The following is a 14,009-nucleotide window of genomic DNA, read 5'->3' as shown; positions in this document are numbered from 1 at the left end:
TGCTCATATTGGTTCCTACATATTCTACGAAGATCTTTATCGGTCAAACCGCATAACAACATACGTTGTTCCCTTTGTCATCGGTATGTTACTTGCCAGAGATTCGATCGTTGCTATCATCATACCTAATTCAATCTCGTCACCGGCAAGTCTCTTTACTCGTTCTGTAATGCATCATCCCGCAGCTAACTCATTAGACACATTGCTTGCAAGGCTCATAGTGATGTGCATTATCGAGAGGGCCCAGAGATACCTCTCCGATACACGGAGTGACAAATCCTAATCTTGATCTATGCCAACTCAACAAACACCATCGGAGACACATGTAGAGCATCTTTATAATCACCCAGTTACGTTGTGACGTTTGATAGCACACAAGGTGTTCCTCGGTATTCGGGAGTTGCATAATCTCATAGTCTGAGGAACATGTATAAGTCATGAAGAAAGCAATAGCAGAAAAACTAAACGATCATTATGCTAAGCTAACGGATGGGTCTTGTCCATCAAATGACAACACATTTCTATGGCTAGGAAACTTAACCATCTTTGATTAACGAGCTAGTCAAGTAGAGGCATACTAGGGATACTGTTTGTCTATGTATTCACACATGTACTAAGTTTCCAGTTAATACAATTCTAGCATGAATAATAAGCATTTATCATGATATAAGGAAATATAAATAACAACTTTATTATTGCCTCTAGGGCATATTTTCTTCATGGACAGCATCCACATGGGCAGATGGTACCTATGCGGCGGACGAACAAGAGGTGGAACGGTGGCATAGGCAAAGCGATGTGGCAAATGGGTGGAGCAGCGCAGGTTGCACAGGTCTGACAAAGGCTTGACGGACGACCAGGGTGATATAGTGACGTCGTCGGGTAGGGAGGAAGTGGATGCAGAGCAAGGGGGTGGAGACGCGGGGCACCGGGTATGGTTTTGGGTGGGCCGAGGGTGTCGAAGTCCTATGTGGCAGAGGTTTAGACTCTAGCAAACCCCCCTGGTTTGCAGGAAACAGGCACGTGAAAGCATCGGCGAAACGATGCAGGATGACGTTGGATGATTTGTAGCGTCCAAACAACTCGGTCCAGACGTTTGCAGGTGATTTGAGAGTCCGCTTTGAAGATGCCCTATGATATAAAATTTTGTACCGATGTCTAAGTTCACTTGTTGTGGAGGGATGCCGGCCTCTGAACAGGCATCTCTTATTCCCATCTCTTCCCGATGTATATATACTTGAGAATCAATAGAAACCAGGATTAATCATCCATTCACTTTGATTCAATCTCGTTTTTGCTCTTTCCCTCTTGGATTCTAGTTATGCTATCTCAGCTATTCGAAATCTAAAAATCTGTGTTTCAGTTTTGTCTTGATTGTGAGTTTTTCTTGTCATTTTATTACTTTAAAAAAGCAATTGTAAATAGTATCCGTGATAGCTAACATGGCTATAGCTCGGACCTCATCGCTAAGCTACAAAAAAATGCAATTTAAAACCTTGATAACCACACAGCTAACCACCAAAGGCCGCTCAAGTTCCTTCGTTCAATTTATGCACAAGGCCGGCATTTATTGACAAATAATAATTATATATTAGCAGAGCATATGTCTTTTACAGTGAATACACAATCCAAGCAAAGATGAAAAGATTCCAAGATCGCAAACAGCATGTGCCACGGTTAAAAAGGTCGTAAATTACAACATTTTCTCTTGTACTTTTTTCCGTGGCAGAAAAGTTGGCTTACAATGGCCTACAGTGGATGTTTACATTTGAACATAATAAAATGAAAAATTGAAAGCTCTCGCTGGAATTGTCCTATCCTCGGTATCTTCACGACGCGTTGGCCTGGTGTTGGATTCCGGAGCTTCATTCAGCTTGTTTTGGTTGCGGCACAGTTGACAATCTAAGCCTTAAACAGATTAAAAAGAAATGTTATTATCAGCATAACATCGCACATCAAACAGGAAAACCAACAAACAAGATGAACTGCCAACATACTGTGAGTATCCATCCGACAAGTGGAGACACCACATTGGCAGTCTCCCAACATAAAATAGGTTTTTGACCATTATTACTTTGCAAATGAATATGTTAGTAATACATTTAGAATAGTACTTGTCATGACAAACCATACTTCCAATGAAATGTTACTTTTGCTTTGATCAATCTATAATACATCATATATTTGTAAGTCAAAGCTAGAGAAGTTTGACTACAGCTTTCTAGGACGTCATATATTTCCAAATACAGGCAGTTAGTAGTAGGTAGCACAAGAGTACCTGAGGGGCTTTCTTTGAACGGTTGATGTTGATGCACGAGTGGCGGCAACTGGTGGGCCAGCAAGCTCAAGTGGCTTTTTAAAAATAAAAACAGAATCACAATTAATATCAAAATACAAGCAAATAATAGTGGAAGAAGCTAAATCACACCATGCATTTAGAGAACTAAAGCATTAAGAGCTAATGAGTATGCATAAATCTAAATACATATGAAAAAAGTTAAAAGGAAAAAAAATACCTCCAGCTCTTCCTCAGCCTTGCGCTTCAGATGATTATTACCATGAGAACTCAAATTACATGTTTGCCCCACGGTCCTTCCAGAACATCTTTCCAAAGATGATTCATGAACAGGAGGCACATGCTTATTGTCAGGCTTAGCTTGATATGATGCCAGCTCATCAAGCTCATCAACCACAGCCGGAGAGAAATTCACAGGATTATTTGCAGGAATCCCCTCAGCTTCCCTATGTAAACTATTGAAACAAATGTCCAGCCCATTTGTTGGAGCACCATTGCTTGAAGTAGACGGCATACTATTAGGTTGTGTAACTACATCCAACACAGCAATGTTCCCAGGAGCAGATGTACTTCCAAGAAAGTGCCCTGGATGTTCATGCTCAAGGGATTCTGTGTGAAGATTTGAATGCCCATTCAAAATACTTTGGGTTTCTTTACTTGATACACTGGGGACCAACAAAGTACTTTGATAGCCACCAGAATGATCTAGGGCAGATTGAGGATCACTCCAACTTTCAGCGCCCGATGGATTTCCAACTTGACCATCAGCTGTAACAGCATTCCTAGAAACAGTGCGACTGCTCCTGGCTACTGTTCTGGAAGACCGAGGAGGGCGCACCCCACCAGGAAAAACAAACAAAGGGATATCTTTTCTTTTTACATGGGACACTTCAATATCCATTCCTTCTCTCCGATGTGCATAAGCAAGAACTGCGCTCTTAAACTCATTTACGATTCCTCTGATGTCAAATTGCTCAGCTTCTTGAGGTTGGGCGGTTTGTTTTCTCCAAAGACCCATGAAGTAAAAACTATGCAACGGCCTGGATCCATCTGAGAAATCTCTGGGATGCGGATGTGCAAGGAGCATCTCATGAGTATATCGTTCAAACTACATCAGCAGCAAAAATCACATATTAAAACACAGGCGGCACACATTACTAAGAAGAATGAAAGTTTTTTTTTCAGTTATTCACCTTTAATACAAGCGTCCGAAGGCGAGACTCTACCCAACCTTTCCAATTCCTGAGGTCATCTTCATTTCTTGCTGTGATACCAACCTCCAAATAATTTTTATATAATTCAAAAAATGGATATGGCTCGAATAAATCATCCCAGGTTGCTCTATTTTCATCTATTGCCTGCAGTTAATCATCAAGGGGATATCAAGTCTGATGCAAGACATAAATAGGTTCCATACATGTGAACTCAAAATAGAAGTTCTAAACATAAATTCAAAAAAGTTGCTACTGTATAAGTTAACATAAAAAACGCAAGCATTACATGCATACATTACAGTATGTTTTAATCAGATAATTAAAGTAAGATAACTCTACAGTAAAATGAATTTGCATAACTCTAAATACCAATATAACAAATACATATCCTGCATTAATAATTATTATTTAGACAGCAGAAATGGGGCGCTTCCATTAGCATTACAGATGCATTGAGATAAATGTCTTCTGAGGATAAAATCCACACTTTTAAGATCAATATGAATATATTACTACTAGACAGTAGATATCAGTAACATCACACCATTTGAATGCATGTTATGAATTTAATTACTGAATTCCTGTTAAATTATAAACAAATTATTCTGAAATAATAAGCACCTGGCAGATCTCGTATCCTCGTGTGAATTCTTGGACCATCACATACCTAGTACTAGTAGATACGTTATAACTAGAATTCATACAAGGATAGGCGGGTGTAATTATAGGCATCTGATGGCCCCTGTCTCTAAAGTTTCTTCTTGGATCCCAAACAGGGAGGCCAAGAGGACCCTCCTCAATATGGCAAAGTGTAACAGGGTTGGGCCACTTCCACTGGCTGTAGACTCTGAAAAAACGAGATATCAACATGCTGGGTGATGCATTTGGGTACAATTGACATATACGAGCAACAAGAATTGCCCAATTTATGCCACCCAAGAATCCCATAACCTGGACATGCAAGAAAATTTTGAGTATCAATTTCACATTCATAGACCATGATACTGATATAATGATATGCATATGCGCCGTAATGTAAACATGCAATCATGCACTGGACATAGTTAGCAGGGTGCTAAGTGTCTCCAGATGCTGCAATTTGTTTTACTTACCCAACCATATTTTATGTGCAACAGTATTTTAGAAATATCAGTAAACAGATTAAGAAAATGCTAACTTTTTTGGTTCTCTTGTTTTCTTTACTTGTATTCTGTGTCCCATACTACCACAGTACTACTTGAATAGTTGACCCCTAAACAATATGAAAGCTATTTCCGTAGATCTATTAAGGCAGATAAATGGCAGACAATCAGACAAACATATTGTTACATTTGGTGTCAACTCTTGATTGAAACCAAATGGAACATAATGTCTTCTTTTAGAATGAAGCGAGATATTCTCTTGTTCTGTTGGCCTCCTTGTGTAAAGTTTCTGGTCTTTCCCTAAAAATGCATGTGCGTTCATACTTTAAAGCATACTCTTGCAGCGAGAAGAAACATACGTTTGAGTACACCCCACGGCGCTTCCCCCAGTATCTCATGAACCTTAAGGTTGTGCGAAAACTCTGGATTTGAGAAAACAAATAGGTTTTAGTCCATAGAATAATATTGACATGTTTACTTGAGAAACAGGCGACACATACCGGAATGTTCGGGACCAATCGTAAGATTTGATCAGTAACTCGACACCCATTTAAACTACGAACAGCCTGTTCATCAACATTGTGCAGTATGGAGTCCTGAGAAAGATCAAGATCCTGAAATGGAATCATGTAACATGATCAGGAATTCATATCAAACATCATCAGACCATGTTATGAAATGATTCACGAGCCAAACAAAACTAGGGAATAAAATGCTAAGCTCCATTTTACGGTCTTCCATTTTTTGAGGATGCAAATGCTTCCATTTCCTACTCATTTACTACAATGAGTACAATATAAATATAGCATACAGTACCGATATATTGTTTAAATAACAAAGCTGTAAAACAAAACTTACATCAGGAATAACCACATGTGCAAGGTTTGCATATAAAAGGTCAATAGACACCCCACAAAGTTTGAAACCCAAAACAGGCACATGAGCATCTGGTACTGGGTGTAATTCAGAAACTTCTGGCATCTCGGCTAGCATATCGTGAAGACACCTGAAGAAGTAGTCCTGCGAAAAATAAAATGCACATTGGACACAATAAGACTGATACCTTTGGAATTTTAGTAATAGATCCTCTTACATTTCGAGTTGCATGTCTTGGACCCACACATAGCGTGTCAATATCTGCGCCAGGACCGTGCACCTGTGCAATAAGCAACAGAATAAGTAGAATCACAACAGTAAATTTAGGTGACAAAGATAGAAAACCTCATAAAACAGCGACAGTATATATCTCTAGCAGTAAACCTAACTAAAACCACCAGACTCTGCTAGATGTACGCGTAATGACTCTTGCATCATTTGATAGGAAAAACATACAAAATAGGCAAAAAGCAAGAGAACACTGTAACAAGTAACGAGTAAGTATTTCTTTAGAAATAGGACTAGACAAGAAACGGCGCAACGGTGTACCCCAAGGCGGTATGAACCAAATGTGAAGATCTTAGCATTTGCTTCTTGCACAAACTGCTCGCCATAACCGCTCACCCTAGTGGCCTTCTTAATCCAAGTTTTCACAGTCTGCCAGGATAAACAACGAGTCATCTTGAAACCGGTTTACCCAAATTATAATCCAAAATATAAGCACATCGGCAGAGTATGCTCAAACCTGGTCAAGTTTGCCTAAGACCTCTTCTCGCGAGACAGCCTCCTCTTGACTCTCATACAAGCCCGCATCAGCAAGAAACTGATCGACACCAATAACAACATATGAGCAGAACACATTAAACAGGAGAGCAACGGAAAATTCCAAAATGCTATCTGACACCCATATCACACACACACACACACACACACCTTTTCGACCTCGGCTGTCTGTACGACATCCTTCTCAGTTGGCCCGCCTAATGAGATTGGCTCGGAGACGCCAAGATAACCAGGATTGCTCTTCGCCATCAAGGCTCCCAAATTATTATTTATTTTATTTTTCAATGAAAGGTCGATTGTACAAGCTTTATATAAAAGCAAAGGGGAATGCTGGGGATACCAGCTTTACAAGGTAGAGTTCAATACAACACCAAAAATATATTACAGCAGTAGAATCAAACTGAGCCTACACGTCGCACTACCCTAGGACAGCAGAAGCAGACCGACTCCTTGTCTTCACCGGCGCCTGGCTGCTGGAGGGCCAGGCTCCACGGTTCAATCCTGGGAAACCCCCCCTGAGCGGCGGATCTAGACGGCGTGCCGGCCGAAACTGGTGGAGGGTCAGTGGAGTTTAACCGACGATGAGGCCGAACAGAGACGACGACGGCCGCGACGCGTGGAATTGGGGGGTGAGGCGTCGGCGGCGGCGCTGAGCTACGGCGCGGCGGCAGGTCTAGGGCACAGCGGTCAGATTGGATTGGAGGCTGCGCAGGTCAGGAGAAGGGGGAGGCAATAAATATAGGCGGGGCGGCGGAGAGGGACGAAACCGTCGGGGAGATGGATTCCGACTCCGTTTCTAGCATGGAGGGCGCATAATTGATTTCAATCAATCGAAAATACAAAACAAACTGAGGGCGTGTTCGGGAGCGGATTGACTCCGGGGGAGCGCGGCGGCGGCGGCGGTGCTGCGGGTCCGGTACGGCGGCGCAGGCGGAATCCGGGAAGCTACGGCGCGGAGGAGGATGGTGGACGGGGCGGGCGCCCGAGATGCGGACGATTCTCGCCGGAGATGGCTCGAGGCGACGGGCCTAGGGGGTAGGGGCTAGGCTTGAGGCTCTGCTCCAATGGGGAGAGGCGGGGAGAGGAGGGGAGTGGGGTGGGGGAGGAGTCGGGAAAGGACAGGGGTGGGGGGGGTGGCCGGTAGACGGAACACAAGGGGTGTGGGAAAAGGTTCGAACTGGACGAGTTTTTTTCTTTTCTTTTCTTTCGGAGCATCTTGAACAGCAGTCCATGTACAGAAAAAAGGTCGGAATAATAAGTTTTGGGTCTGTCTAGAACGCATCTAGATGTGACATAATTATGTCACATCTAACCTTGTGTCCACTATGTTTGTGGTTTATTTTTTTTTGCTTTATGTTTTTTTATTCCGTGTTGTTGTGTTATTTATGGGAGTTTAGATGTGACATCCTTAAAAAAATCTAGATGTGAATTAGACAAACTGATATATTTTAGGGTATCAAACAGTGATTTTATTATTATTATTATTATTATTATTATATCCAAAATATTCATCTCCAACAGCAGACCTAAAAAATTTAGGACGCCACGTCTTCAACAGCGGCCCTCCAGTATATTTCTTCTTCACAATTTACATACATACTGCGACAAATTAATATCATAAAAGTTGTACTAAATCTTTTCCTCACTCATTTCTAGTCTAGCCGGTCCTTCCAATAATAGTAAATTGGGCTTGCAAAATTTCAAAAACTATTTCCACATCTTTCGTAATGGTCGTTTGAGTGTTATGAAAGTAGGGCTCATTCTTATCTTAAGAGGTTTGAAATTGTCTTTACGAAAGTAGCCCACTTTGGATGTACCCTATCCACAAAGTGGTGTATGTGTGTTCATTTGCTTGAAACTTCATTTAGGTCCAACGAACTTGGTCTGATTAAATATGAGAGAGTTTGGTTGGTTTTTAAGGAGCCAAAGCTATTTTTTTAGTAAAGTTGGTTATAAGGGATCTGTCAGATAGGCCTCAATCAAACCGCTCGTAAACGTCTGGATTGTGTGGTTAACACACTTTGAACCCTCCAATGTCGTCCATCGTTGCGTGGTCCGGTTCGCACATCCGAATTCTGCAAACATAAGCAAACATGTAAAAGGTTTCCGAGCATACGGTCAGCTGCCACGTTGGACTCTGACACCCTCGGCCCACACAAAACCCCACCCAGAGCCCCGCTTTTCTCACTTTGTCCCTCTGTCCTTGCTGTGTATCCGCGTAGTCCAAGACCGTCGTCGCCGATGTACTACCCGCTCTGCCGTCCAAGCCTTATCAAACCTCCTTTTCTCGACCGAGTGGCAGCCGACTTGCATGCGACTCCCTTCCACCCTAGTTAGGCCACCACCCAGGTACCCTTCGCCCTTGCACATTGTCGTCCATGGCAGACACTGTAACACCCACAATGCGGCTATATCTCCCACGTGTCGGAGCACTACTTAGAGGCATAACCGCATAGTAGGCATGTCGCAAGAGGGGTAATCTTTACACATCCCATGTACTGAATAAGAAAGGGATAAAGAGTTGGTTTACAATCGCCACTTCACATAGTACAAGAATATAGCATTACATCATCCAGAATACAATCAAGATCCGACTACGGAACCAAATAAAAGAAAAGGACAACCCCTAATGCAATAGATCCCCTATCGCCCCGACTGGGCTCCACTACTGATCAACTGGAAATGAAACAACACAATGAACACGATCTTCATCGAGCTCCCATCTGAGCTGGGTTGCGTCACCTGCACTGGCATCATCGGCACCTGCATCTGGTTTTGGAAGTAATCTGTGAGTCACGGGGACTCAGCAATCTCACACCCTCGCGATCAAGACTATTTAAGCTTATGGGTAGGAAAAGGTAGCGAGGTGGAGCTGCATCAAGCACTAGCATATATGGTGGCTAACTTACGCAAATGAGAGCGAGAAGAGAAGCAAAGCACGGTCGTGAATCTAGAAGTGATCAAGAAGTGATCCTGAAACTACTTACGTTCAAGCATAACACAAGAACCGTGTTCACTTCCTGGACTCCGCCAGAAAGAGACCATCACGGCTACACGCGTGGTTGATGCATTTTAATTAAGTTAAGTGTCAAGTTCTCTACAACCGGACATTAACAAATTCCCATCCGTCCATAACCGCGGGCACGGCTTTCGAAAGTTTAAAACCCTGTAGGGGTGTCCCAACTTAGCCCATCACAAGCTTTCACGGTCAACGAAGGATATTCCTTCTCCCAGGAAGACCTGATCAGACTCGGAATCCCAGTTACAAGACATTTCGACAATGGTTAAACAAGACCAGCAAAGCCGCCCGATGTGCCGACAAATCCCGATAGGAGTCGCGCGTATCTCGTTCTCAGGGCACACCGGATGAGCGCTCCGTACAACTAAAACCAAACCTCGAGTTGCCCCGAGGTGGCGCTGCAAAGGACTCTAGTTTGGACCAACACTCAGAGGAGCACTGGCCCGGGGGTTTAAAATAAAGATGACCCTTGAGTCTGCAGAACCCAAGGGAAAAAGGCTTAGGTGGCAAATGGTAAAACCAAGTTTGGACCTTGCCGGAGGAGTTTTATTCAAAGCGAACTGTCAAGGGGTTCCCATTATAACCCAACCGCGTAAGGAACGCAAAATCAAGGAACATAACACCGGTATGACGGAAACTAGGGCGGCAAGAGTGGAACAAAACACCAGGCATAAGGCCAAGCCTTCCACCCTTTACCAAGTATATAGATGCATTAAAGTAAACAAGATATCCCAACAATAATCATGTTCCAACAAGGAACAAACTTCGTCTTCACCTACAACTAGCAACGCTATAAGAGGGCTGAGCAAAGCGGTAACATAGCCAAACAACGTTTTGCGGGGAAAGGTGGGTTAGAGGCTTGACATGGCAAAATGGGAGGCATGATATAGCAAGTGGTAGGTATCGCGGCATAGCAAAAGAGCGAGCAACTAGCAAGCAAAGATAGAAGTGATTTCGAGAGTATGGTCATCTTGCCTGAGATCCCACAAGGAAGAAGAACGAGTCCATGAAGAAGACAAACGGACGTAGTCGAACGGATCCTCACAAACGCGACATTATCAGAACTAACCGAAGAGGCAACACCAGAAAGAAGCAAACAACATAGTAAACAACCACCACATAAACATGGCATGCTGCACAACCAAGTATGATGCATGTCCGGTTTAATGATGCATGGCATGGCAAGGTGCACAAACAACACTACAAATTAAGTGGAGCTCAATATGCAACGGAGTTGCATATTGAAGAAAACACCACATGACTTATTTAGTTCTCTCTCGTTTAGGTACTCAACAATATTAAATGTTGGTTAGGATGGCAAGAGGTGAAGCATAACAAAACTATACTATCTAAACAATTTAAATGGGGCCAGATATAACAAACAACAAATCCAGTAAATCCCCATATGCATTTAGCAAATGAAGCAAACAACAATTTAAAACTTCTTGATGTTGTTATCATGATGCGGATGACATATGCAAGTTTTATGAAAATATTGATAAGAGCATTATGAAGTATTTGTCATCGTGGCGGAAATGAAAGGGGTGCCATGGCGATGATAATGAAACGGTGCCACGGCAATGTTCCGGTTCCAACAACTCATTGAGACGTCGGTGCAAAAGAAAATGTGGCGGGAGCGTGCAAAAGATGGTGGGGTGATCCCGGTTACCGGGTTCCCACGTGTCGACGGCATGGCGACGAGGAGGAACAACTAACGTTCACGGGCGAATACAACAACCAACCATGCATCTCACACAACACAAGCATTCGTCCACGGGCGGTCGTTCTCGGCGGTTATACCTTCGAAGCGTGTGTTCTCGGAGCGGTTCGGGCCAAGCGGTGTAGTCGTTCATGATCGTCGTGGGAAGTAGTGGTACTCGGCGATGGTAGAGGAAGTAGTTGTTCACGCAACGGTTGTCGAACTTGACGGTTCCGTTACACGGGTCTTCGGCACCGGTAGTGGTACACATTTTGTAGTCGTACACATTCCGTAGATGTTTGAGGTCACGGCGAGGATCTTGACGTCCATGGAGTCGACGGTAGGGTGCACATTTCATAGGCGAACTTGGCGTATCCGTGCAGTGGTCGAACTTGCCGAACGGCCGGAGCATTACTTGACGATCCAGGTACGGGTCTTGCAAAACCAAAGTCCTCATGTGCGGGGACGTCTCGGTCGTTCAGCGAAGAGGTCGTGTAGACGAACCGAAGTGACAGCAAGCGAGATACACGGCCACGGCAGTCTTCGGACTTGAAGTTTCGTGTAGTCGAACTTGAGGTGATCCCAGACCGGCTGGACTTGGCGCATCCGATAGCAAAAGTACACAAAACGGGTTCGGGTCTTCGGTGTCGTGGTACTTGGTGATCTTCCCTGTTCAGTGGTCTTGTAGCAGCAGCCGGGGCGTCGGGGAGGAGATGGTCATGTTCAACGGCAGGAAGCAAGGAGCTCGAGCGCGAAGCGAGCGACTGGGCAGACGACGCGGGGACGAACGGAGATGCAGCAACAAAGCAAAACAGCAGCAGCTCCAGGGACTTGACAGCGCGTGAGGGAGGAGGTCGAGGCCGGCGCTGGTTGGAGAGGACGTGGTGGTGGGGTCGAGGTACGGGGCCCCGCTAGAAGAAGGAGTGGAGGGGCTCGTGGTCGCTGGCGGGGCAGGAGCAGAGCAGCAGCCGCGGCGGGACTTGCGCCTCGATGAAGAGCAACAACAGTGGGTGGCTCCAGGAGAGGGCGTAGAGAAGGAGCTCCGGTGCGGTTCACGTCCGTCTTGGTCGCCGGTCGGCATCGCGTGGAGGAGCAGGGGGAGGAGAGGTGGCCGCGGCAAGGTCAGGGCGGCGCTTGGCATTGGCGGACTTGGAGGCGGGGCGACGGACGAGGGCGGCTTCTCCAACGGTGCTGCGTCGGGCGCTGGAGGTGCGCGGAGCCGCGGGAGCGAGGGAATGAGGGAGAGGCCATGGGGATTGAGAGGAGCTGAGCAAGGGGTCGGGATGAAAGGTGCATCACGAGGAGGAGAGATGACGGCGCTCGGGAGGGAGATGGGGATCGAGTAGGAGGCTCTCCCCTGGCACTAGGGTTAGCGAGGGAGAGAGGCTGGGCTGGCCTGCGGGACTGGATGACCTTAGGTGGGCCGGCGCGGGAGGTTGTAAGGCCTAGGAGGCCGGCGGCGCAAGCTCTCTCTCTCTCCATACTTTTTCCATTTCTCTTTATTTACCAAAAACAACAAATAGCAAGGAAAGAAATAAGAGGAAGAAAAGGTAGGAGAAGGAATTTGGGCACGGGGATAATTTCCCCGGACTCACAAAAAATGTGTAAGATCCTGGAAAAAATGAAGTGGCAAGATTGCAAGAATTGAATTCAAATTCATTTGAATTTAATTCAAATGGATTTGAATAGGAATGGGGTGCTTGAGAAGTCCAAAAATGTTGGGAATTTTTGGTGGAGATTGAAAAAATGATGAAAGAATTTATGGACAACATTTGAGGTCAATATGTGAGATAACAAAGGCCTGGGGAATTACTTGCAAGTGTGTTTTTGGTGATTCCAAAACAATGGAATTTTTAATATAGCTCCCTAATAATCGTAGGAGACTTTTATATGTTATAAAGAGAATTTCACCATGTGAACTCCCTCGATTTAAATGGATCAAAGATCCACACAATTTATTTAGATGAGATGCAAAATATTTATGAGATGATGGCATGATGACATGATGCAATGCAAAAATAAAAGGGCAGGCACAAATGAAACACACGGCGAAACCCGGAACATATGGAAGTCTTCTCGAGCATCAGTCTCGGGGCGTCACAACACTCCACCACTACGAGAGGATCTAGTCCCGAGATCTAGGATGGCACCGGAGGGAAACGGAAGAGGAAGAGAAGAGGTAAAACTAAGTTGCTTCTTTGACCAATGAGTGAAACCATGAACCTTGAGAGGTTGAACAAATTGAAAGAAAGAATACAATGGAGATGAATGAAATGAAATCACTCTGTTGGACAAGGAACTAGAAATACGGCGAAAAAGACGAGCTCAAGTGACAACATAGACATTGAAGCCACTCCGGTCAAAACAAAATAGAGAAGGAATAAGAATGATATAATTAGGGCAGCACTCCGACTGAACATGGAAGGAAATGAACATGAACTTGACAAGATGAGAGGATACTTGATGAGATCAACAACATACTGCCTCCGGAACTATTGAAAGAATGGTACAAGGGGTAAGAAAGATTTCAGACGGCACTCCGGTTGAGAAGGGAGGTATAACTTGATAAGATGAGAGAACTTGAATGAAGTACCCGACAGTCTGGCTGAATGGATAGACAAGGAAAGAGCATGATCTTGGCAAAACGAGATGATAGGACGAAGAGAGCAACATCACCATGCCTCCAGAACAAATGAATGGAAAACTAGATGGTTGGAAAGGAAAGAACGGAGGAGAAGAAAGACAACTCTCGCAAATAAAATTGAAAGAGCATGCTTACGAAGAAAAGGTTGAACGGAGTTGTTGGATTATCAACAAAGAAAGCATAAGCTTGATGTGGGCTAATGGAAAACACGTCAATATCTTGAGGTGAAATTCTGCCACAAATGGAAAAACAATTGCTTGCTTTAGATCGACGAGGAGATGAAAAACTTCTTCCGCCGAGAGGATAGGAGAAAACTTGGATCATTGATAAGCACCA

The 14,009-nt window shown here is 44.4% G+C and overlaps 1 protein-coding gene across 1 annotated transcript; it reads right to left on the bottom strand.

Moving 5' to 3' along the window:
* Positions 1–1,566: 1,566 nt before the first annotated feature.
* LOC125550560 (nuclear poly(A) polymerase 1-like) lies at positions 1,567–7,435 on the bottom strand. Its single transcript, XM_048713582.1, has 12 exons — positions 6,462–7,435; positions 6,274–6,351; positions 6,078–6,185; positions 5,746–5,808; positions 5,511–5,672; positions 5,153–5,266; positions 5,012–5,074; positions 4,132–4,461; positions 3,490–3,654; positions 2,517–3,404; positions 2,279–2,352; positions 1,567–1,908 (listed from the first exon to the last, which is right to left on the bottom strand). The coding sequence occupies exons 1-12, from the start codon at positions 6,558–6,560 to the stop codon at positions 1,866–1,868; spliced, it is 2,187 nt and encodes a 728-aa protein (XP_048569539.1). The 5' UTR covers positions 6,561–7,435; the 3' UTR covers positions 1,567–1,865.
* Between the last annotated feature and the right edge of the window lie 6,574 nt (positions 7,436–14,009).

The sequence above is a fragment of the Triticum urartu genome, chromosome 4, assembly GCF_003073215.2.
Source record: "Triticum urartu cultivar G1812 chromosome 4, Tu2.1, whole genome shotgun sequence".
In the NCBI taxonomy this organism is placed as follows: domain Eukaryota; kingdom Viridiplantae; phylum Streptophyta; class Magnoliopsida; order Poales; family Poaceae; genus Triticum; species Triticum urartu.
This window is presented reverse-complemented; position numbering and strand designations above follow the sequence as displayed.

Coding starts and splice junctions, on each gene's coding strand:
- LOC125550560 (XM_048713582.1), bottom strand. CDS start 6,560: ATGGCGAAGAGCAATCCTGGTTATCTTGGCGTCTCCGAGCCAATCTCA. Junction 6,352..6,461: donor AGACAGCCGAGGTCGAAAAG/GTGTGTGTGTGT, acceptor GGTGTCGATCAG/TTTCTTGCTGATGCGGGCTT. Junction 5,673..5,745: donor CAAGACATGCAACTCGAAAT/GTAAGAGGATCT, acceptor TATTTTTCGCAG/GACTACTTCTTCAGGTGTCT.